The sequence below is a fragment of the Micromesistius poutassou genome, assembly GCF_964030765.1.
Source record: "Micromesistius poutassou genome assembly, chromosome: 19".
Classification (NCBI taxonomy): domain Eukaryota; kingdom Metazoa; phylum Chordata; class Actinopteri; order Gadiformes; family Gadidae; genus Micromesistius; species Micromesistius poutassou.
Window position 1 is genome coordinate 9,680,443 of NC_140289.1, and position 25,654 is coordinate 9,706,096.

The 25,654-nt window shown below is 49.9% G+C and overlaps 1 protein-coding gene across 1 annotated transcript; it reads left to right on the top strand.

The window, feature by feature from the left end:
- Positions 1 to 74: 74 nt before the first annotated feature.
- On the top strand, positions 75 to 24,434 carry sipa1l1 (signal-induced proliferation-associated 1 like 1; the record flags this gene model as incomplete). The annotated part of the gene is made up of 15 exons (XM_084484130.1): positions 75 to 1,631; positions 1,925 to 2,147; positions 2,751 to 2,881; positions 5,485 to 5,673; positions 7,158 to 7,332; positions 7,685 to 7,788; positions 8,063 to 8,220; positions 13,267 to 13,861; positions 18,015 to 18,113; positions 19,130 to 19,305; positions 19,763 to 20,062; positions 20,278 to 20,433; positions 20,532 to 20,662; positions 23,492 to 23,589; positions 24,152 to 24,434. 15 exons carry the CDS (start codon positions 75 to 77, stop codon positions 24,293 to 24,295), a joined length of 4,236 nt encoding a protein of 1,411 aa, XP_084340256.1. The 3' UTR covers positions 24,296 to 24,434.
- Positions 24,435 to 25,654: the final 1,220 nt, after the last annotated feature.

Consider the following 25,654-nt stretch of genomic DNA (forward strand, 5'->3'; position numbering starts at 1 on the left):
CCCTACGTCCCCACCCGCAGTCTTCCACCTCCGACTTCGCGCCCGCCCCCCAATCCGGACCCCCTCCCCGCACCATGACCAGCCTAAAGCGCTCCCAGACGGAGCGGTCGGTCGGGGGCTCGGTCCCGGCCTCTGACGAGTTCTACACCCGCCGGCTGCGCCTGCCCAACGGCGGGGCGCCCCCGCCCCGCAGCGAGAGCACGCACATCTCCTCTTCGTCGTCGTCCTCTTCCTCCAGCGCCCCGGGCACCAACCCCGGCGTGCCCAAGATGGGGGTGCGCGCCCGGGTCGCCGACTGGCCCCCCAGGAAGGACGGCGGGGGAGGAGGAGGTGGAGGAGGAAGCAGCAGCGTTTGGCACATTACCGTGGAAACGGACTCCCCCAGCTCCACCAACACCAGCAGCTCCTCGGGTTCAGGGAGCGGAGAACGAGAGCGAGGTGGCGGCAGCGGGGGCAGCGGCGGGGGAGGTAGTATCGGCAGTGGAGGAGGAGGAGAAAGAGAAAGAGGTGGAGGAGAAAGAGAAAGGGGTGGAGGAGAAAGAGAAAGGGGTGGAGGAGAAAGAGAAAGGGGTGGCGGAGGCGGAGAAAGGGAGAGAGGCGTGACGGCGGTCGCGGCCCACACCAACCTGTCGGCCAAGCTGGGCCACCTCATCAGCCCCCAGGACTCGTCCATGCTGCGCAACATCCACAACACCCTAAAGAACAAGATGCACAGCAAGGGCAAGGACAACCGCTTCCTGTCGCCCGACGGCTACCAGGGCTCCCCGCGGAAGGGCATGCGGCGCATCCGCCAGCGCAGCAACAGCGACATCACCATCAGCGAGCTGGACGGGGACGGCAGCGAGGGCTGGTCCTTCTCGGGCTGGACGCCCATGCACCGCGAGTACGGCAGCACCTCCTCCATCGACAAGCACGGGGGCTCCGGCGAGAGCTTCTTCGACATGCTGAAGGGCTACCAGTCGTCGGAGGCCCCCGACCAGCGCAGCCCGGCCCCCGAGAGGCTCGGGGAGCTTCTCACCGTGGCCCCCATCAAGCAGGCCGCCCTGGACCTGCCCGACGGCCCGCCGGGCCAGACCCGCGGCAGCCCCGCCAGCCGCCTCAAGGAGAGGGAGAAGCATCTGAAGAGGAGGTCCAAGTCGGAGACCGGCGGGGAGTCCATCTTCCGCAAGCTGCGCAGTGTCAAGGTGGAGGGGGACGCGTCGCGGGCGGGCTCGGACGCGGAGGACGGCGGGAAGGGGGAGGAGAGCGGCCAGAGCGTCCACAAACCCTGGCTGTGCCAGAAGGGCTTCGCCCACTTTGACGTCCAGTCGCTGCTCTTTGACCTCAACGAGCTCATTCACAGCCGGCAGTCGGGCGGCAAGCGCAAGAACACCACCACCGGCGCCTCGGCCGCCGCCGCCGCCTCGGCCTCCTCCTCCCTCTCCTCCAATCAGAGCGGCGTGTACGGCTCCCCCTGCGGATCCCAGGAGGAGCTGAGCGCCAAGGAGGGCGGGACCGGGGGCGGGGGGCACGGCAGCAACCCGGCCCTGGACCCCGGGGACGACAAGAGCAACGAGCTGGTGCTCAGCTGCCCCTGCTTCAGGAACGAGATCGGCGGCGAGGGGGAGAGGAGCATCTGTCCCTCCAAACAGGTAAGCCCCGGTGCACCGATGAGGAGGGTCACCGTCTCCTTCTGACCCATGACTCTGAGGAGCGTGAGCTTATTGTTTATTGTTTAAAAGGATCCCCATTAGCTGTGTGGGGTCCACACAGAAAGACACAAAACATAGCAATACACAAGATACAAATCGTAATTCACTTAACGATGATAATCTAAAAGCAGTAAATCATTATAAACATCATCAGAAATTATTCAGAAAAGGTTATCACTTTCATGGGTATTACATCCCCATACCCTGGGTGACCTGTGTCCTGCGTCTTCCAGCAGGGAAGCATAGGCAGCGGGGGCAGCTCCAGCGGCTCTCTGGGCAGCACGGAGGAGGGCCCGCTGGACGTCACCCTCTCCAGCCACTTCACCAACGCGGGCGTGGCCGTGCTGGAGGCCCCCAAGGATGGGCAGGGCCAGCACACGGAACGGGCCAAGCGCTACATCGTGGAGCACGTCGACCTGGGGTCCTACTACTACCGCAAGTACTTCTATCTCAGAGGTGAGCAAAAGGCAGAGACTCTGTCTATTTAATGGGGGAACTTGGATTGATGTGATGAGTTGACCACCAGGCCATCAAATGAGCCATAGATCATGTGATATAGGTTGCGTGTATTCTTTCAAAGGACAGCACTTGGTTATCAAAACTCTGTTAACTATATAATTTGGCAGAATTACTTTGTTGTACCAATTTCTAGCGTGATCGGGCCCTCATCACAAATACCAGCTATTGCTTTAGCTATTGTCTACCATTCATTCATTTTGACAAGGGAATTGGTAACAGAGGTTTTAGTGAAGCCAGGAGAGGCGGTTACGGACCATTATAATTGGTCAGTTTCCCGTATAAGACTTGATTGTGTTTTGATTGTCTTGATTGTTGATTGTGTAATGCAGTTAAGCTCATTGAAATGCAATAAATTGCTAACTTTTTTCTGATTTGTGTTTGTCTACTCTGCATTATTCTTTTTTAAAATTCAGATTCTGCACTTTTTTTGTAACTCGTATAATCATATAATTATTCTCAGTCTCACTTGTAACTGCCTTTGGATAACAGCGCCGCCTGCTAAACAACTGTAACATATGCGTGCCTCTGCTCTGCTCCCAGAGCACTGGAACTACCTTGGGGTGGACGAGAGTCTGGGCCCCGTGGCGGTGAGCCTGCGGCGGGAGAAACTGGAGGAGCACAAGGACCACGGCCAGCAGTACAACTACCGCGTGATCTTCAGGACCAGCGAGGTACGCCGCAGACACGGCCCTTTTTTACGCTTTCTGACCCCATCGTGTCACCCGATGACAGGGCTCGGCCCTCACCGCTCCCCTTTAAGTGGCATGTGAAGACGCCGCGATGCACCGCTCACGAAGCGCCCAGGGCGGACCGCGCTTCCTGAGGTTGACGACACTTGATAGATGACCTGGTGAACCGTGAGGGCCGTGGTTACGTGACATGCGGTTCATGTTGTCTCGTGCGGTTCATGCTTGACGACTACAAATCATGCCTCAGTGGGATGTGTTGGCCTGCTTCAAGGATCGTCACATTTATACATTTTGACTTATCGCCGGCGCTGGGGAGAATAGGTGTTTTCTAGCTGTTTGGAGGTGATGCGTCTCTTATCCTCTCTAGCTCGGTTCACTGCTGTGCATGTTAAGAATATGTGGAAAAGCATAAAGAAACGTCATTACTGTTGGTTACTGTCGTCATTACTGTTGGCCCCAAAAACTCCTGTTGATCTTTATTTGTTTCTATTATTCTATCACCCTAGAACGACGAATGACAGTAAAGCTAGTGTCATTATATTGTATTATGATATAGTAGTAAATTAATACAGATTAATAACGGATCCATTTCAAATAATGCTGATAATAATAGCATTGCATTGGCTTTAACTTGTACTACTATGTACGCCTATGTACTAATAACCAAGCGGTGTGGCTGTCCGTCTATGTTAGTGCTCGGCTGCCTGTTCTAACTGGAGCTACCATAACTATTAGCATCAATGCGGCAAAACTAGACCACACTGATTCCAGTATATATCCCCCCCCCCTCCCCCGTGGGAGCTTGTGCGGCAAAACTATACCACACTGATTCCAGTATATATCCCCACCCCCTCCCCCGTGGGAGCTTGTGGGAAGTTAAGGACCCTGTTTTTCTTTTATTATCAGTGGCTTGAATGTGTTTTTTTTTATTATTGAGGGGAAATTCTCATGCGTACCGTAGCGTTGGCTGTCCCCACCATCTGTAGGCACGCTGCCTAGCTGCGCTCCCGATAAGCACTTCCCCGGAGAGCGACCGCCCCCGCCCACTCAGCCTCATCAGCACCGCCTCCATCCGAGGACCACGCTGTCACTCTCCAGCTCTCGCACTAAAATAATGCGTGAGGTATTCGAGTGGAAAGCAATACATGGACCACAAAAGTATTCTAGAACGAATGGCGTGAGTAATAAGCACTCCAGTCTAATGGAGATGACGCAGGGCCAAACTGCTGTCAGGTGTTTTTATTGTATTTATATTTATTTAATTTTTTTAAATATAATATAATTTATTTTGGATGCTTCCCCCGCATCTCTTTCCACTGTATGCTATTTGCAGGGCAGGAAGTGGTGTGTGTGTGTGTGTGTGTGTGTGTGTGTGTGTGTGTGTGTGTGTGTGTGTGTGTGTGTGTGTGTGTGTGTGTGTGTGTGTGTGTGTGTGTGTGTGTGTGTGTGTGTGTGTTGCCATGAGCAGGCTGCAAGGCATCGGTGAAAAGAGAATGTCATCCAAGAATGCCAGTTTTCCTTCTCTCCCTCTCTTATCCCAACCCGACAACTAGACGTTATGAACTTTGACCCCACCTCAGAGTAGGGGGTCAGAGGGTCCACCTTCTCAGCCAATGCCATGTGTTGGCTCATTCTTATTGTGTTTTTGTTCCCTTCGGACATCGTCCAGATCCTCTGTAGCAACTCTTGATTTATTCAGTCCTCTTTTTGTCTTTCCTCTCTTTTGTTTGCCTGAAGCTTAAAACCCGCCGCATCGGAAGCAGACACAAACACACGCACGCACACGCGCGCATGCACAGTCCACTGATCATGTTTCCTGATGTTTTCCGAAGCTAAAACCAAAGCAAAAAATAAATCTGATCAAACTCAAAAACACCGGGACACCGGCACTAAACTCAAAGCTGCTGCTGTTGTGTCAAGGAACGTTTATGTAGCATCTTTTAGACACACAAACTGTTGTTGGCTGTATATTATTTCGCTACATTTATTTCACAATTTCAGATTTGAAAGAGATTTAAAGGATCATAAAAGTGATTTCAAAGAGAAATGTAAAAAGGAAAGTACACAAGTGAAACTGACACAGTTGACATAGCACCATTAAAGCCTATCTCTAAACTCATGCCTAAACTGATCCACCATTGTCCTCATATATAAACCTCACCATCCCAGCTGTTTAGTCTCTCCCAAACAGGAAGCCAGTGCAGTGATTTATGTCCGTGTTCAATCAGAGTATTAGGGGTGGAACGGCTCTGGTGAGTCACGCTTTGCATCGTTTCATGGTTTCTGATTCTGTTGGGTACTGTATACATATTGTTGTACCTCTTTAATCCCAGGGTAGGTTTGGTTTGGTAATGCATAATAATTTTTTTACCGCCTATAAACTGCAGGGTAGTTTCGCTATTCCACTCTTTATATCATTAATATGGCCAAAATGTGCTCATATCAGGTGTCTTTTTAAAAATCTGCTGCACCGTAATTCAATCCGTCCCCGAACCTTGAGCGTTTTGCGCACAGAACCGTGCCTGTCAATCAAGCTCTTGGGGGACCCGCCCTCACCTCTCCTCCCGTCATGCGCCCTCCTCTAGCTGGCCACGCTGCGGGGCTCCATCATGGAGGACGCGGTGCCCTCCACCTCCAAGCACGGCCTGGCGCGGGGCCTGCCCCTGAAGGAGGTGCTGGAGTACCTGGTACCGGAGCTCAACGTGCACTGCCTGCGGCTGGCGCTCAACACGCCCAAGGTCACGGACCAGCTGATGAAACTGGACGAGCAGGGGGTGAGGACCGGCGTCCACAGTGACGTCCGCACTGTGTTAGGGATCGAGACTTTTTTCCGGTAGAGGAGGAAAATTCTTTGTTGAGTGGAGAATAGAAATAAAATGCGTAAGAAATATAATATATAATACAAATGTGGAGACATATCCGTATAATCTAAAATATATACAACGTCACAACCCTCCGGGAGCAGTAGAACAATTTAACGAGCGAGAAAGAGTATCACCCTGATTGGGACGAGTGTTTTTAATGAACTACCTCCCAGCTAAGAACAGACTGATATTCATTGCAGAACGCTTCCATGAATATCTGAAGGAAGGGTGGAAATACGCATGTCAAATTGCAAGGTGTTATTCCGCTTTAACTCTATTCTAAATTAGAAAGAATACAATTGCAATAAAAGTGAGCTTCATCTTCACCTCCGAATTGCAACTCTACCTAATTGGATGATAAATAAGTAAAGCAAAACAATTCGGACCGAGCTCCCAATACATTCATGGTTGCAGCTGTTGGTGTTTTTTCCCGTTTACTAGCCATAGCAAAATAAATAAAAAGCTATGTTAAATTATTAAAAGACGATCACTTATAGGATCATTGTTATCTGAGTGTAATGCATATTCAAAATATAGTGAGAGGATGGGGGGCGTTACTGACAGATGTCTTGAAAGGGGAAAACATGACATTCATTATACGGTAGTCCACACACTTTGGCGACAGGACTGGAATTATTATTGTTATCATTGTTTTGTCTGTGCGCACCTGCTGGCACCTCACCATTACCTCTTCTTGTAACAGCATCTACTCGGAGATGCATGAGGACATATGCCTTAACAGTATAAATATAACAGTATAAACCAAGCATAAATAACAAAATGGCTTGCAATGTCAATGCAAGTAAAGTAAGGTTTGCAGAAGAGTTGAGGTGCAGAAAATACCCACTACTGGTGAGAAAGCCTCTTCTTGGCATGCACCCTAAAATGGAAAGTTTGAGTGCCTATCTCAACCTGAAATGTCAACCTTGACGTAACAGGAAAAATGGCAACGCAATCACACAGGCTTGTTGTTCGTTAAACGGAAACAAAACAGAAAAACGATTTCTGTTTTGAATGTCAACAAGATTCCCTCAGCGACGGTGAATGCCATTGGAACAGCTTCTAAATCCTGGAAGCAACGTCACCAACGTCATTTATACCTCGTAACCTCTCTCTTCCTCTCATCATCTCCTCTCTCCCTCTCTGTCACTTACCCCCTCTTCTCTCTCCTATTCTCTCTCACTCCCTCTCACCCCCTCCCTCTCTCACCCCCTCTCATCCCCTCCCTTACTCTCTCCCTCTCTCTCACCCCCACTCTCTCTCCCCCCCCTCCCTCTCCCCCCCCATCCTTCTCTCCCTCTCTCTCCCTCTCATCCTTCTCTCTCCTCTCCTCCCTCTCTCTTCCCCCCTGCCTCTCTCTCCCCTCCCTCCCCCTGCCCCCGCCCTGTCCCCAGCTGAGCTTCCAGCTGAAGGTGGGGGTGATGTACTGCGCGGCGGGCCAGAGCAGCGAGGAGGAGATGTACAACAACGAGGCGGCGGGCCCCGCCCTGGAGGAGTTCCTGCAGCTGATTGGCGAGCGCGTGCGCCTCAAGGGCTTCTCCAAGTACCGGGCGCAGCTGGACACCAAGAGTACGTACGGTTGGAAACACGCGCACACAAACACAGACACGGGCAGGTGTGCACAAGAAAGGGCTTTGAGTGATGCCCTTCAAATTATGTATTGTATTTATGATTTTTAGAAGGTGGATGCACCTGTTGCACTAAATATATGGAATAAATCAATGTTTGGTAACTATTGTCTGATAAAATATCCACGAAATTTCCTTCAAGAAACTTTCCGAATGACCACTGATGAGTGTGTTGGACGTTGTTAACCTCGGAAGTGATAAACTGTCAACTGGGAAACGCAGTTCTTTGCACCGTGTCGGAATTCACACTACACTTACTCACATCCGACACCTTCCGCCTTCCCCTTGCACAGCCGACTCGACCGGTACACACTCCCTGTACACCACCTACAAGGACTACGAGATCATGTTCCATGTGTCCACCATGCTGCCCTACACGCCCAACAACAAGCAGCAGGTAGGCTGGCTGCAGGATACTGCTGGGTGGAGGAATACGGGGGGGGGAGACTTCAATTTCAATTAATTTCTGCAGGCTGGTATCTGGGGACAGGGTTTACTCTTGCGGTCGAAAATGTAATTATTAATGTTGGAGGTAATCTCCAACATTAATAACACACCACGTCATGAATAACAATTGATGCTAAAAAAAGGTCTCGGGCCTGGTGTGAATCCGTGTGAAACCGTGTAGGGGTTGATTCAACTCTTCTCTTCTCGTTCCGGGCGTTCCCCAGTTGCTACGGAAGCGACACATCGGGAACGACATCGTCACCATCGTCTTCCAAGAGCCCGGTGCCCAGCCCTTCACCCCCAAGAACATCCGCTCGCACTTCCAGCACGTGTTTGTGGTGGTGCGGGCGCACAACCCCTGCACAGACGACACCTGGTACAGGTGAGAGCGCACCGCATGAGGCTCGCCGGGGGGTACGCACGTCTCCCGCTGTACGCACGTCTCACACACGCCCCCCCCCCCCCCCCTCTGACATGCCCTGAAACCATCCCGGTGTTGGGTTAGCGGGGGATTATCCTCCTGTTTGTCAGTGTTTATTTGTTTTGCGTTAACAGGTGTAATGTAACTGGTAATCAGTTGTCACCTCGTGAGATGATTTATGCGGTCGTCTATTGTTTGTGTTCGTCAGATGAATTACAGAAAGAAAAGATTCTGTAAGAAAACGTGGTCTTATCATGTAGACGAAATCCTTTTGCACATCCTCCTCTTTTGAACAAACATATTAGGTTTATTAATATCACCCCAGCATGAAAAGGAATTGGAAGAAGATTATAACTTAGCACAGCTCTTTTTCTCCATGGTGTCTGGATTGCCCGAAGGAATTCCGAATTAAGCATACAGTTGGTACCGTTTTGAAAAGTGTTAGTGTTACAATTGTTTTTAATTGATTTATTATTTTCCCCACACTTCTGCAAGCTAGAGAGTTCAACTGAAAGTGACATTTCCTACAGATTTTACAATTTGCCCCTAGATATATAGGGTTAGCAGATTTTTTTAAGTTTTAAAACGTCTTCTATTCTCTTATCTCAGCAGCAATCTCGCTGTCACACACACGCACGTACGCACGCGCACACACACGTGGACACATTTTCTTTTGAAGTCACAGTCGTTTCCTATGTGGAAAATGATTGCCGAGCAAACAAAAAATAAGTCTGCAGGAGCCACGTGACACAACATGTGTGTGTTGTTGTTGACGTTATGAACTTAAGCCATATGTGCATGTGTTGGACACGTGAGGATGGATTTGTGCACTCCCTCGATCTGGCTGAAGCTTCACAGAGTACATAACGTATCTTAGTTTGCGTTCTTGAGGATAAGGTTGGGGCATCGGGGTGTAAGATAAGATAACCTAAGATCAAACTATGCCTAAAATAAGTAAAACTTTTTTTTTTTTCATAACTGCAAGCCAATCTCCTGTGATGATGACATGACAACTCATTGACTGACACATTGAAATATGATGATGTCACATATTCCCTTAATATTAGAGACATTAAGGGCTACATTAATACTTAATATTATTTAATAGTGTTATAGTAGTAGCCACCAGTACAATATTTATTATTGTACTGTAATATTTTTGGGGAAAATAGTCCAATAGCGATTTCAGAGATTTGAGTTGCTCCAAAATCAATGTTATGTCTGATCCAAATCAATGTTAATGGTACCTACCTCGCTCCAATCTGGTAGAGACACTCAGTTATCAGTAATAACTGAGTGTCCTGTCTGGTACACCGCGTTTGTTTCTCACACCATCAGACACACTGAGGCAAAGTTTGTCTCGGTCTAAACTTTCTCAGAAGCTCTCAGTGCCAGGGTTTGGCAGCCCGCGACTGCAGTTGCACTTTGCAACACGAGAGATGAATGAACACAATGCCCTCCTCTCCATTATCGTTCCCTTCTCCGGTGAGCGCTAACAAATCCTTAACAAATTTAGAAGTCTGACGTGTACGCCTCTTTGAGGTAGTTTGACGTGTTAATCATATATATCTGAGGGCTTTTGTTCACCATGGTATGTACTGACGCACACGCACACAAACGCACACAGATACACACCTACCTGCGGGCCGCCTACTGCTAGGTATTGAATTGTTCCCTTTCTGTGGCTGCCCCGGTGGGCGGTGGGTCGCAGAGCTGCTGCCCACACATTAGATATTAATAAGACTGCAAAACACTGCAACCATAGGCATGCGTGTTGCCTTCCCCTACCTTTTAGCCTCCTGTTGCTGGTGTGTGTGTGTGTGTGTGTGTGTGAGAGAGTGACTGGGTCGGGGGGGGGTGTCTGTTTGTGTGCTTGTGTTCATTTGTGCTTCCACTCAGTTTCTCCCTGTGTGTGTGTGTGTCCTCGTCCTGCTCTGTGTTGCTACCGCTGTGCAACTCTGCCGCTGATCAAGCCCCAAGCCCTCTCTCCACTGCCTCTGTCCCCCCCACCCCCCCCCCCCCCCCGTGAGTCACAGCGCTGCGTTCAGGTGACTCATGGACCCGGCCCTTCACAAATGGCCACAAAGTGCTTTTCAGAGCTCTTATTGCGACGTCGTTGATGAGGGACGGATAAAAAAAAGGGAGAAAGAATAGCCTTTTGTGTGCAATCACTCACTCAGCCCATCGAGAACCTCTTCATGTGTTCTCCATGAAAATGAAATGTCATTTTCATGGCTAACGGCACCATGATTATTTTAACACTGTTTTTTTAGAATTCAAGGTAGGGATTTATATTGTTATATAAAGGTATCTTGGAATAGCTTAACACACTCATCTTGGTTCGGTTTTTCCACAGCCCAACTGTGTGTGTGTGTGTGTGTGTGTGTGTGTGTGTGTGTGTGTGTGTGTGTGTGTGTGTGTGTGTGTGTGTGTGTGTGTGTGTGTGTGTGTGTGTGTGTGTGAGAAACAGAGCTATGGTAGGTGGCTAATTTGGCCAATCTGGTTATGCAGTCTACGTGCTAACAACCTCAGAATTTGTAGTGCTGTAGTGGCTCACACAACAGTACTACAAAATGACAGTAGTTATAGCTTCTTACTAGCACCTCATTCACACATCAGCTGCCAACAGCGCCAAAACATTGAGCGCAACAAACACCATGTGTAGTCAACAGAGTATTTAATGTTTCGAGATGAATCACTTTGCCCATGACCCCAGACTACACCCAGACAGAGAATGTGCCTTTTGAAGATAAAACTCTAACCACTTCATCTTTCACTTCAGAGTTGTATTAACATTCATGGGCATCTCAATGAGACAGACTTGTTGTTATCTTGTCTTGTTTTTATCTTGTTTTGACAAAGGAAGAGTGGTTAGGGAAAACCCTGTTGGACTACTTGTGATGAAGAGTTTGTTTGCTTCCCATAAATCTAGGGCATCTCCATCAACAAGTCTTTTTCAACACAATTTTTCTAAGGGTTAGCATTGCAAATGTTCAAATCATGATTTCCACCTCTACCCCAAAAGAAAGTAAATGCTACTGGCATGGCAGACTAATGCTAGCAGTATAACCACCGAGCTGCGACTTAGGGATGTGTCAAATCACCAACATTGTGTGACGGTGGATTACTGTTTACTCTCTCTCGCCTTCTAAGGCACGCAGCACACTTTAAAAGAAGGTGATTTGATTTTGAGTGGTTTATACCCAAGAAGTCCTTTAGAGGAACTTGTTTTATACTCAATGCGGTCTCAGTGTGGTCGGTGAATGTTTCCATTAGTAAGAGAGACGGGTATATCAAATCAAAAGAAATCACTCCTGTCTAGTTTTAGCTCATTCTGCATAGCGCAGAATGTTAGAATTGCTGTCATCTGCAGATGACAACTTCGGCAACTTACAAAATCTGTGGTGGTCGCTCCGGTGGTTCGCCGGGTAGAGTGCCTGAGCCGACCACTGCCCTGCTGAGCCGACCTCCCTGCTGAGCCGACCTCCCTGCTGAGCCGACCGCCCCGCCGAGTCGACCGCCCCGCTGAGCCGACCGCCCCGGCATTGCGTCTATGAACTGTGGCGATTTTAGTGACAGGCCACACCGTGAATTTCCATTAAAAGTGGCCAACTTTGACGGCACGCCACGGACACGGCCTTCAACGTACAGTCACAAATAGCACAGCGTCCGATAAATTCCCTAGGAGGAGTTTGTTCAAATACAATTCGAAAAAGTGAAAATGGCCGCCGAGAGTGAAAATGAAAAATGAAAATAGCCGACTTCCTGTGGGTTTTGGGGCATGGGTCCAAGAGGCTTTTCTCTACGTCTCGGCACGTTATACGTGCCTACTGAGTTTCATACGTATTGGTGAAACGTGGCGCAGGGGCTGCTTTTTAAAGATCCTGTAGGGGGCGCTACAAACACGACAAACACAATGTTGGGTTCAACTTGTTCAGAATTTGATTCCGAACAACTTTTGTAAAGGAGTCAAGATCATAGGAGTCCAACTTGATGTTGATATGGCTATTCGCGGTTTTTTGACGATTTTTAGCCTCTGGCGACCATGTTGTTTTGTCAATCAACTTAATTTTACTTGAGGAGTTGGAACTTGGAATAGGCACTGTGCCGGTCGCGCTCAAATCAAACATTGCGTCTATGAACTGTGGCGATTTTAGTGACAGGCCACGCCCATTTCGATGCCACGCCCTATTTGAAAATATGTTTATCTTGTTCAGCAACTTGATGTTGATATGTGCAATTAACTTTTTTCGCGGTTTAAACCACGCCCGTTTTAGAACTCACTGGCTCATGGGTGCTTTAGACTAATCCTTTGGTCAGATTGAAGATAATGGGCCATAGATAATATGGGCTAAAGGATTTTTGTCAAAGTCGAAAAACCTGGGATCGTTAGGCAATTTACTGTTTTTAACTAAATTCAAAATGGCGGAAAATCTGGCAACCCGGAAGTCATAGGTTCTTGAGGCATATTTGTTCATCATGTGGATATGCATGTGTGAGCAAAGTTTCAAGAGTGTAGGTCAAACCGGTTACGAGATATGCGAAGTTTGCATTTTTGGGCAGTTGGTATAGCGCCACCTTTGGGCCAATCAGTGCAATATTTGCTGTGTGCTAATCTTGGGTCAACCTCTATACGTCTAGTAAGTTTCATAAAAAGCGTGCTATCGGTGTAGAATGTGCAATGCAAACGCGGCGGAATAATAAAAACATTGAGAATTACAAGAGGTTCCTTGCAGGTTCCTGCTCGGTCCCTAAAAAACCAAGAATTACAATAAGTTGCCTTCGCACACTTTGTGCTTGGCACCTAATAAAAAAAATCTGTGAGGTGCAATGAGTTTCTTTCGAACAATACGTTTGGCAAGGTATGGGTTTGTTCATTTCCCTGCAATCAGACCATTTTGTTCTTCCGACCTCGCCAAACTTGTTGTCTGCACAAAGTCCTGTGCCCTCTGATCTCCATCTGTGGTCTGTGTGTCCCCCCCCCCCTCCCCCTTCCTCCCCCTTCAGCGTGGCCGTCACCCGCTCCAAGGACGTGCCCGCCTTCGGCCCGCCCATCCCGGAGGGCGTGACCTTCCCCAAGTCCTCGGTCTTCCGGGACTTCCTGCTGGCCAAGGTGATCAACGGCGAGGGCGCGGCGCACAAGTCGCAGAAGTTCCGCGCCATGGCCACGCGCACGCGGCAGGAGTACCTGCGGGACCTGGCGGAGCGCCACACCACCAGCACGCCCATCGACCCCTCGGGCAAGTTCCCCTTCATCTCGCTGGCGCACAAGAAGAAGGAGCGCAGCCGGCCGTACGCCGGCGCCGAGCTGCGCAGCCTGGGCGCCGTGGTGTGGGCGGTGCACGCCGAGGACCACTGCGGCGGCGGTGGCGGCGGCGGCGGCGAGGTGGACGCCCTGCTGGCACTCTCCAACGACTTCCTGGTGCTGCTGGAGCGCGAGGCCCGGGCGCTGGTGTTCAACTGCGCCACGCGCGACGTGATCGGCTGGACGCTGGGCGGCGCCGCCTCTCTGCGCATCTTCTACGAGCGCGGCGAGTGCGTGAGCCTGCGCAGCGTGGGGAACAACACGGAGGACTTCAAGGAGGTGGTCAAGCGGCTGGAGGTGAGGGCAGACATACATACATATACATGTTTCTTATTTTTATTAGAAGGATTGGCCGTTATAAGCTGTTTTGAAGTGGGCGTGTCCACCTCGACGTGTGCGGAATAGATCAGTCTACCGGCCTACCCAGGGGACTGTAGCAAACGTCGCTCATCTATCCGTCATACGTCTTGGTGGACACGCCCACTTGTGATGTCAGAAGAGGCAGATTTTCAAAACAGCTTGTAACGGCTAATCACACTTACACCTGGTGGTATAATATGTTACCCTTAAGTTGTCAACGGTAGTGGGACGATTGTGTGAGACGTATTGGCTCGCTGATGGTCAACATGCCCAGCAAACTAGATTGGACACAGTCAGACGTAGCCTTCTGGGTTCTTATGCGGTAGGGTTTAGAGACGATGACTCAATGGCTGAGGAACAAACATGTGAATCATGTGACATTCTCACAGGCTGTCATATCAATTAGGTAAGCAACGTGTTTGGGGGCTTCACACGCACACTTGTTCAGCCACCCATCTCCATCGACCGATATATGCCCTAAACAGGGCAACTTAAAATTTGCCCATTGCAGGAGCCAATCACGTAACTCAAAGACGATTGTGCACAAGGGCCATGAGGTTCAGTCACTGAGGCTGTGATGAAAAAATTAACATAATTAACATCTTGACTCACAATAAAGGTAGGCTTCTCTTAACCATATAAATAGTTTTTTTAATCTTGGGTATAGGATGCAATAACCTGCATGCATCTCACCAGGCTTCATTCTTCCTGTGTTTTTAATTTTTTTATATACACCATTCAAAAGTTTTGGGTGACTAAGACAATTTCATGTTTTCCCTGAAAACTCACACTGGTTGGCATCAGGTCTGGACGTGGGGCTAATTGGTGGAAACGGCTGCGACAGGCTCAAGCCGTGGTATTTCAGTACAGGCGCTCTGATGCAGGGCACTTGACAAAAACACCTCTGGCCAACCCACTTGTAAATATCACATGTGCGGGCAAAAGGAGCGAACACACCTACGCCGACACGCACACATTCACAGCTCACACAGCCTTGCACACAGTTATAGGATGCAATAACCTGCATGCATCTCACCAGGCTTCATTCTCCCTGTGTTTTTTTAATTTTTATATACACCATTCAAAAGTTTGGGGTGACCAAGACAATTTCATGTTTTCCCTGAAAACTCACACTTTGATTCAACAGTTTTCAGCTGTGCTAACATAATTGCACAAGGGTTTTCTAATCGTCAATAAGCCTTTTAACACGATTAGCTAAACAATGTAGCATTAGAACAGAGGAGTGATGGTTGCCGGAAATGGGCCTCTGTACGGCTATGTAGATATCCCATTAAAAATTAGCCGTTTCCAGCAAGCATAGTTATTTCCCACACTAACAATGTCTAGACTGTATTTCTGATTAATTGAATGTTATCTTCATTGAACAAAACTGTGCTTTTCTTAAAAAAATAAGGACATTTCCAAGTGACCCTAAACCTTTCAATGGTAGTGTAGGGTTGTGCTGAAAGTAGTACCTAGTACTAGCTTATCTCCTCTGCTTTACGTTAAACTGACTTGCTGCTCCGCCACTTCAATGGAAGCGATGTCTCCAAACGGCGTAACCGATGCGTTTACGTATAGCCAAACGATTGCGGCCATGGTAATCTCCTGTCAACATGGCTCCTACAGACTAGATAACAGTTCCTAGACTACAGAGCTGCCCGATGTAGCTGGACCCCCCAGGTTGAGCTCGTGAGTGAAGCAGTCCACAGCGCTCCTTTCATGGGCACCGATGTCCCAAAGAGTCGGTGTGTAACGCAATCAAAGTATCAGCTTCCTTTGCATACTGGTTTTTCCATGTTGTTTAATATTTAAATTGTAGTTTTGGCTAAATTTCTTCAACCGAATGTTACATTTCCAAGCTGTTTCCGCGTGTATAAAACTCACTACATGAATCCCAATGAATAACAAATGTCACCAAAAGCCTGGGTTGACTACCAAACATCATAACACACGACAGCCGCAGCCTTTACAGGGACAGCCTACGCTCGACGCGGTTGTATATCTGGATAATAGGCTTGCGCCACATCACAGGAAGCAAAAAGTAGGCTACACATGTAAGCATCTCCCCTGTAGCCTCCAGGCAAACGTTGGCGATCGCACCATCTTCATTAACAGTCCAGACACGCACAGTAACATCTGTTGGTTTATTTATTACTTGTAGTACCTTTTTTTTTTAAAGAACAAAATTGCCAAATCGAAAATCGGCATGATGGGCAAAGGTTATGTTTAAACAAAAACCATGAAGCAGAAATGAAAGGCCACAGTGTTCCTTTCCTTTCTGGTTCATGGCTTTTGTGTTGTGTGAAAGGACGTCTTATCTGCCTTCACGTTAAGTGAAGTACCCAGCTGAGCACACCCGGCTTCGATTTGACCCTCCAGCCTGGCCTTTAATTCCTGGTTGGCATCAGGTCTGGACGTGGGGCTAATTGGTGGAAACGGCTGCGACAGGCTCAAGCCGTGGTATTTCAGTACAGGCGCTCTGATGCAGGGCACTCGACGAAAACACCTCTGGCCAACCCACTTGTAAATATCACATGTGCGGGCAAAAGGAGCGAACACACCTACGCCGACACGCACACACTCACAGCACACACAGCCTTGCGCAGACACACATTCTGTAATTGGTCCAAGCTCTTCCTCTGTTGTTTCCATGGGAACTGGCTAGAGGGGGGGAGGGGGAAATAAATAAATATAAAAGGAGCTGTTTCCTTATGTAATCATCAGTCCTTTTGAATGCCTTGATTTTCTCAGCGTCTTCCAACTCAGTGTTGTGTGTGTGTGCGTGCGTGCGTGCGTGTATGTGTATTCATAAAGCCTAGCAAAAAAAAAAGTCTAAATCTGACTTTGGCTTTGATTCCGCATGCACACACAAACACGAACACACACACACACACACACACACACACACACACACACACACACACACACACACACACACACACACACACACACACACACACACACACAGGCTGTTATTGGTAAAGCTCAGGAGCTCACTGCTTTCATGTCTCATTTTATGCATCTGGCATTAATCTCCAGTCATTTGGACCGCTACGGCGACTCTACCTCAAAACCAGGAGGGGAACTCAGCTTTCACAACGAAATTCTTCTCACTAAGCTCTCTCTCCCTCTCTCCCTCTCCCTCTCTCCCTCTCTGTCTCTGTCTCTCTCTGCCTCTCTCTCTCTCTCTCTCTGTCTCTCTCTCACTCTCCCTCTCTCCCTCTCTGTCTCTCTCGCTCTCTCTCTCTCCCTCTCTGTCTCTCTCGCTCTCCCTCTCTGCCTCTCTCCCTCTCTGTCTCTCTCTCTCTCTGTCTCTCTCCTTCCCTCCTCTATTTCTCCCTCATTCATTCCTCTATGATCCCCCCCCCGTCCCGTCCCCCCCGGCGAGCCATAATTTCCTAGGCGCTCTCCCGCTGCTACTCCCACGTGCACACATATTTAAAGCAGCCCCCCGAGTGCACAGTGTCAGAGTCTGTCTGTGCGGCAGGGTTCTCTCTCTGCAGAGGTTCTCACCCACCGCCTCACAAACGGCTCTATTGACAGCCCTTCTCTGTCGTTTCCTTCACCCCGGGTTCCTTCCTGCCGTGGCTTACTTGGGTCATTAATACATGTATAAGAATTTAAATAAATGAGGAGAGCTGAAATCAATTCAAATTAGATCCCACTGTAAGAGTGTTATTGTGTGTGTGTGTGTGTGTGTGTGTGTGTGTGTGTGTGTGTGTGTGTGTGTGTGTGTGTGTGTGTGTGTGTGTGTGTGTGTGTGTGTGTGTGTGTGTGTGTGTGTGTGTGTGTGTGTGTGTGTGTGTGTGTGTGTGTGCGTGCGTGCGTGTGCGCGCGATTGTATCAAGGGCTGCACTACTTAGGCTATGGCATGTTATTGGACTTTTGATTCATATTTATTTATAGTCCTACAGGTCCCTGAGGGATCACTTAAGCACATCTTTTCTACCCATAAACATCACGCAATCCCTGATGCCCTGATGCTAAGACTTTCCCCATTACGTTGACCTGCTTGTTGTTGAATGAATAATGAATGATAAATAATGACGATTTTCATGTCTCCCCCCCAATACTTGCCCTGGTCCAGTTCCTGACCAAAGGCTGCGAGACGTCAGAGATGACACTCCGCCGCAACGGCCTGGGTCAGCTGGGTTTCCACGTCAACTACGAGGGCATCGTTGCTGAGGTGGGTTGATCAGAAGGCGACTTGTTACACCGCGTCATCATTATTTAGCATTTCAATTCCGCAGAGTGCCATGCGAAAGATGTGGTGTCCTAAACACATACTCCGATATGCAGCTCCTTAAGTAGCGGTATAGAAGGGTTGAGAGCTTTCAGCTTTGCAGCAGCTCAGAGAAAAGGCTGTTCCTGTTGTTTCCTCATGCAAAGCCTCTCTCACCTTGCTCTACCTACATCACGCACACCAGTCGACGCCGCTGCCGAGGTGGCCGACTGTCAGCAAACTGCTACAAGCAACCCTTTGCACATTTGTCTGCGATTGTAATCGTCTTGACGGCACAAATGTCAACCCGTTTTGGTGGCTTAGCAACGGTAATGCCACATAAATAAACATTGACATTCTTGCCGCATGCATAAGCAGCGATACTTAATTCCTTGAATGAGATGCTACAATGCACGCTTAAACGCTGAACATATGGTTTAGTCTCTGCATCATAAGCATCATAACAAACCTACCTTAGGTTATGTGTGAAAGAGTTTGGATACTGGATGGATATTTTCGATCTGTCAGAGATGGATCTATATAGGGGAGCGGAAGGAACTATCAGGGGGTCTAAAGGCTTAGTTATGGTTCCACGTTGAAGCAACGACTACATAGACGCTTCGGCGCAGTCGCAAAGCAGGACCAATCACAGCCCTTGCTGCTGCGTCGCCTCGGCGTAAGGTTACAATTTTTGGGAGGCGCATTCAGGCCCTTGCGGTGGACGCAAGGAGGGTCTGCAAGGAAGTAATGGGTCCGTAAAACCCCTTGCGTTGCGTAGACGTGGAACCAGAACTAACACTGTTCACCAGCTTCCCAAATAACACCTCTAGAGCAGGGTGAACAGAAGAGATGATCCCCACAGCAGCATTAAGGCCTTGACAACCACATGTCAATCTAGAGTGTTCCTTCTTGGCGTGTCTAGGCCGAGACCTTCCTATACCTACCATGACATACCTGCAATGACTCCTCCTCGCCCACAGGTGGAGCCCTACGGCTATGCCTGGCAGGCGGGCCTGCGGCAGGGCAGCCGACTGGTGGAGATCTGCAAGGTCGCCGTGGCGACCCTAACTCACGAGCAGATGATTGACCTGCTGAGGACCTCGGTGGCGGTGCGCGTGGTCATCATACCGCCGTACGACGACGCTACGCCTCGCAGGTGCGTGGACCTGGGGGGTCTGGGGTGTGGTGGGAAAGAGATGATGCCAGGGCTGGTCTAAAATCGGAATCGTCTCATACAGGTTCAGGTGTAGTTAACCAGAGCAGATATTCCCACAAAGCATTTCAGTCCGTAATGATCGTTTGCATTGGCATTTCTAACAAATGACACTCAAGGTGTAGCACTTCAATCTTTAATTTAATTAAAAGCTACAGCAGCTTTAAACAGAGGTCCCCATCACCACTCACTAAGTAGAATGCAAGGACAAGGGAGTTCTTCTTCTTTTCAATGCTACCATGAAAACCTTGATTCAGATGTTTCAGGCGCCAAGAAAGTTTCACTTCTTTGTTCACAATTTAGTTATGATTACCCGATTCTGCATTTTCAAACTTCTTCATACTAGCAATATTATTATATACCATGCTAACACCCCCCCCCCGACGGCGTGCCTCCCCAGGGGCTGCTCGGAGATGTTCCGCGTGCCCACGGTGGACTACAAGGGCAGCAGCGACAGCAGCAGCGGCGGCTCCTTCGAGTACAAGTTCCCCTTCCGCAGCAACAACAACAAGTGGCAGCGGACGTCCAGCAGCCCCCAGCAGTCGCTGACGGCCTCGCCCCAGCCCCACACGCCCAACCGGGCCGTCAGCCTGGGCAGCTCGGGGGGCAAGACGCTCTCGGCCGAGCGGCTGGAGCGGGGCGGCGGCGGCGTCATCCCCCGCAGCGTCAGCAGCGACGGGCGGCCTCTGGACCCCAAGCGGTGAGGAGGGATGGACGCACGCGCGCACACGGGCGCGGTGTACTGATGTAAACTGTGCACGTTGTATTGTATGGGGAAAGGTAGCGTGGAATAACATTGCATCACCCTCATCTTGGTTCTCAGTCGACAGCCCGACTCTTAACGTGTGTGTGTGTGTGTGTGTGTGTGTGTGTGTGTGTGTGTGTGTGTGTGTGCGTGTGCGGTGCCTTCCCCAGGATGTCCCCGGGGGGCAGTGACGGCTATGGCCTGGGGTCCTCTCTGGCGCTGGGCCGCTCCCCCCACAACCGCAGCTCCCCCAGCAACCTGTCCTGCTCCAGTGACGCCTCGGCGGGCTCCTCCCACTGGAGGACCCAGAAGTCCATGCCTGAGCAGTAAGGAAACTGATCATGAGTCACTCGTGATTGGTCAACACAAATATAATGTATATACTAATATAAAGTGTGTGTGTGTGTGTGTGTGACGCGTCCAGATTCGGAGGTAGCCGTCACTCCCCTATGTCCTCAGAGCGGCAAGTTGTGGGAGAAGGCGGGTCCAGTGGCAAGTCCACCCCTAATTGGTCGAGGATGGAGGAAGGGGGAGCGGTCGAAAGAGGCTCTGCAGGTTAACATTTTTTAATGTGTTTTTTTGTTTCATTATCGAATACAATTTCAAGGATTACATTTTAACACGGTAAAATTCGACAAAATGTGGAATTTAATTTTCACCTTATCGCAATTTTGATGACGCATTATCTACACGAAAAATAGATATATTTAATCACAGAAGCAACAACGTGGCGTATTTTGGGGAAACAGTGAAAACAATACTGACGTTATTGCTTCTAGGAAATTGAAGTATCGTATCACATGAAGGTCAAGCAAGATTGTCAGTGGGACAGTCAAAATGTGTGGCTGTCTTCCCCTGTGTCGGTGTGTGTGTGCACACGTCATTCCCTGTGTGGGAGTGTGTGTGTGCACACGTCATACCCTGTGTGGGAGTGTGTGTGTGTGTGAACAGAATTCTAAGTAAAGAAAGCCTCAGTATGTAGCAGAATACTCCTTGTATTTGTCTGCTGCTTTCATTCCAGCCGTCTCTGTCCTTCGTACTGTTCAAGTGTGGGCATCAGAAAAGCTTTGCTCATTTTCCATGCGCTGTGCACACATGTTTTGAAGGTTTAGCACACAGGCAGTGAGCCTGGCTGTCTGTGGTTTCAGAGAGCTCAGCATTCATCAGGACACTCTACTCTACTCACGTCCCCCCTCCCTGAACACGGGACACGGAACTGTAGCCACCTGTCTGTCTTCTTTTATCCCCAGCTCCCATCATCCCATCCCACCGCCGAGAGCTGCATTGATGCTGACCACCCTCCCCCTCTTCCTCCTCCTCTTCCTCCTCCTCTTCCTCCTCCTAGGTGCCAAGGAAATTGCAGCCTCTGCACAGCATCAAGAGGCGGTGCAAAGGAAGAGATAGGGAGAGGGAGATGGCTGAGAGGGAGAGAGAGCAGAGAAAGACAGGACAGGGAGATACAGCGGTGGGTGGCACAGCAAAGAGATGGTAGTGAGGCTGAGAGAGCAGGAGATAGCAGCAAGCAATAGCGCGAGCGATAGAGAGAGAACGGGGAAGAGAGCAAAGAGATAACGGCAAGAGATAGAGAGAGAGAGAGAGAGAGAGAGAACGGGGGAGAAAGAGCAGTGTGAGAGAGCATGAGAACGGGGGAGAGAGCAGTATGAAAAGCAAAGAGAGTGAGAACGGGGCAGAGAGCAATGTGAGAGAGTGAGAGAACGGGGTAGAGAGCAAAGAGATGGCAATGAGCAAAGCAGTTGGAGAGAGACGAGTGGGGAGAGAGCAGTGTGAGAGTGGGAGAACAGTGAGATAAATTAGGTATTCTCAGCACAGCAGTTTGAAAAGCAGTGTGTGTCTTTTCTCTCCCCTCGGTGAACATTTCATTCATTTCTATTTTAATTTATTTTATTTCTATGTGTTTACTGCTTGGCTTCTCTCTCTTTGTTTCTGCCTCTCTCAGAGAGAGGGGGTATACCTCTGGATACAGTTGTATAACCACCTCTCTTTGTGTGCTGCTTCCTCTCCCTTGTGGCTCCTCAGGCGCTTTCTGCCACCTCAAGGTCAACTTGTATTATAACTCAACACCCACCCACCCACCTACTTACTTCCCCCACATCTCTCTCTCACACTCCCTTCTGTAGGCAGAGTTGCCTCTCTGACAGTCCTCTCACATTGAGCTGCTCAGGATTTCTTCTAAACCAATCGCCGCATCTCCACCTCATTTCCAGCGTCGCATTCCCTCTAGGCACCAGCTGATGTCCAGCCTAACACACACACACACACACACACACACACACACACACACACACACACACACACACACACACACACACCCCGCCTACACAAGGGCTAAAATGAGGAGAACGGCTTTCATAGTCTTTCATTTTGTGGTGCGCCCGACATGGGACCTGGGGGCCCGCTCGGACGCGGTGGCGCACGGTCCAAACCCCCCAAAAGATCTGGTACCAAAGCCGTGCCAGTAGTGTCTTTTGGAATCTCTCCCCATCGTTCTCTCTGATTATGCGGTCTCTCTGCCATGTAGAAATAACCCCAGTCACACGATCCCGGCCCTCTGTTTGCTGTTTGCTCTCTTCCTCCGTTTGGATTCCCATTGGGGAATCCATCACTCACAAGCACTCAGTCCCACAGGACCACCGATCGTATGTCCTTTGTACTGCGTTGTTTAACAATCCCCTGATCTGTGGAAGGAATCAATTGACTAAGGCGATGGAGAGCATACGTAAAGTGAAGCCTATTATGCAAAGCAACTCCCAAGATCACAAATGAGAAAAGATGCATTATGAACAACGATATTCATGAGCTCTGTCAGTAAATAAATAATGCCAACGCCACACACACACACACACACACACACACACACACACACACACACACACACACACACAGAGTGCGTGCACGTGACCTAACACACAACCACTCACAACAACCTCATTAGTGGAAGAGACAGAGAGTGGGATAATGAGGTGCCCATTGCAAAACCACACCTCGCCTCTGTCATTCCTCTCTCCTCTGTCTGGCTCTAGTCATTACCTGGCTGTTATACTCGAGCGGGTAGCACTTTATTTTAATATGCCGAAAAACACACACTCTCTCTCACACACACACACACACACACACACCCCGCTAGCTAAATAAATGGTGCTAAGGACGTGGGACAGGAAGAATATATATATATGTATCTCTATATATATATATAGTAATATTACTATGGATTTTGAGGTCTTGGGTATAAACTATGATGCAAATGTCTCATTATAACCCAGATCATATTTTTATGTGTGTGGTTATGTCACCAGGTTACTTGATGTCTGATGACTGAAAAGCCATGTAATGGTCTTCAACGGTGCGTGTGTGTGTATTTTGCAGAAGCGCCCGTGGCGAAATCTGGCCCAGGCTACTCGGGAGCACCACGCATCCAGAGGCAGGAGCAGGTCATCCACCTGTCCCCAAAGAAAGGCAGCCAGGTCAGCCTCTCCATGACCTCTGACCCCACCACCAGTCATGATCAATGATGCATCAAACATGTTGTCAACAAAAGTGCAGACAGTGCGTGTTTCTGTGATGTTACTGAGACGGGTGCTGACTTTTAAACTACTCATGAGCAGTAGCTTGCATAGAGATTACCAGCGGAGGAGGAAAGGCATACAAATATAATAAGAGGGCCTCTCAAGCAGTGAATACACTCAGAAACACAACACTGTATCATCAAACAAATGTATGAAAAGGGCTTTATTCCAGAGGGTATACTGAGAAACCCAAGACTGTGTCATTGCAGGATTATCACAGCATGAGCCCGAAAAATTTGTGGCAACATGAAAGACCATTTAGTTTGACTTTACAAACTATTTTTGAAACATTGTTTCAGAAAAAGTTTCCCCTTCCAGTTTCCCTTCCACAGGTTTTGGTTTTCACTAAGGTTGTGGCGTCGGGTCACAGCCGCTAGCTGGGGCTTCGGCCAAAAATGAAACGGAGCATTGTCCCTCCGCACCGGTCTGACGTGTCTCCCCCCCGCTGTGTGTTGTGCAGTCGGACGGCCTCTACTCGGGCCACTCCAGCAGCAACACCCTGTCCAGCACGGCCTCCAGCGGGGGCCTCAGCGACGGCGACAAGTGGTTTGATCTGGGGGCCGGCGGTGGCGGCGGCGGTGGCGGCGGGGGGGGGGCCCTCTAGTACCGGAGGCGAGCCGGCCGAGGCGGAGCCCAACGGCCTGGGCGGCGGCGGCTACCTCGCGGGCGCCTCGGGCGACAGCGGCATCGACACGGGCGGCTCCTACGGCGCGCCGCACCACAGCCACGGCCACGGTCACGGCCACCCCCACTCCCACCACGGCAGCTCCAGCTCCCTGCTGCCGCCCGGCGCCGTCGGGGGCGGGGCTAGGGAGGGGCGGGACAGCCGAGAGGGGCGGGACGGCCGGGAGGGGCGGGACAGCCGAGAGGGGCGGGACAGCCGAGAGGGGCGGGACAGCCGGGAGGGGCGGGACGGCCGAGAGGGGCGGGACAGCCGGGAGGGGCGGGACGGCCGTGAGCGGCCCACGCCCTCCCCATGGCACAGCCCCACCGAGGGGGGCCGCCGGATGCTGGAGCGGTCCCCCGCCGCGGCCGAGGCGCCCGTGCCCCCCCCGTCGGAGAGCAGCATGGAGCGCACGGGCCGCACCCCTCCCACCCACCTGCTGGTCCGGGACAGCAGCACGTACAGTCTGAGCGACGCCGGCTCACACTCCAGGTGTGTGTGTGTGTGTGTGTGTGTGTGTGTGTGTGTGTTTGTGCCCGTGAACATTCATCAATTGTATATATTGTTTATGTATGTTCAAAGATTCTACATATTTAATCCTGCACTGTGTGAGGTTTCCCATCAGCAACACATTTTCCCTTTTTTTCCCCATGGTGGACGGGCGAGTTCACGTCACTGGAGTGAACGGCTGCCGTTGAAAAGTGCCGTGGTGCAGGCTTACGTGTGATTATATCTTCATGTCCTCTTCCCTCAGCTCCCGTCACTCGGGCCACAGCTCGCCCCGCGAGGAGTCGTCCTCCTCCTCCTCCTCGGCCACCTCTCCCTCCTCCCAGGCCTCCTCCGTGTCCCCGGGCCCCAAGAGCTTTTACCCGCGCCAGGGCGCCCAGTCCAAGTACCTGATTGGCTGGCGGAAGCCCGGCTCCACCATCAACTCTGTGGACTTTGGAGACACACGCAAGTAAGGACAAAGAAAGAGTAGGATCATTCCTGTTCATTTTTTATGCCAGGGGAACTCTTTGTTTTTTTAATTGCACAGAAATGTCACTTTTGTTGTAGGTACTACAGTGTAGATGGTATGTGTGGATTGTACTCAGCATCACTTTAGAAAAAAACATCTGCTGAATGTACATTTGAGAAAAGTGTTTTTCATAGATCTATGAAAGGAATGTTGCTATGATTCATGTGAAAGAAAGAAAAAAAAAAATTGTGGCTTCAATTCGGGTGATTAAAATAAAACGTGTCTTTAGAAGACAAACTCTGCAGAGCTGTCTCCAGCCGACACTCTTCTGCAGCCAGAAG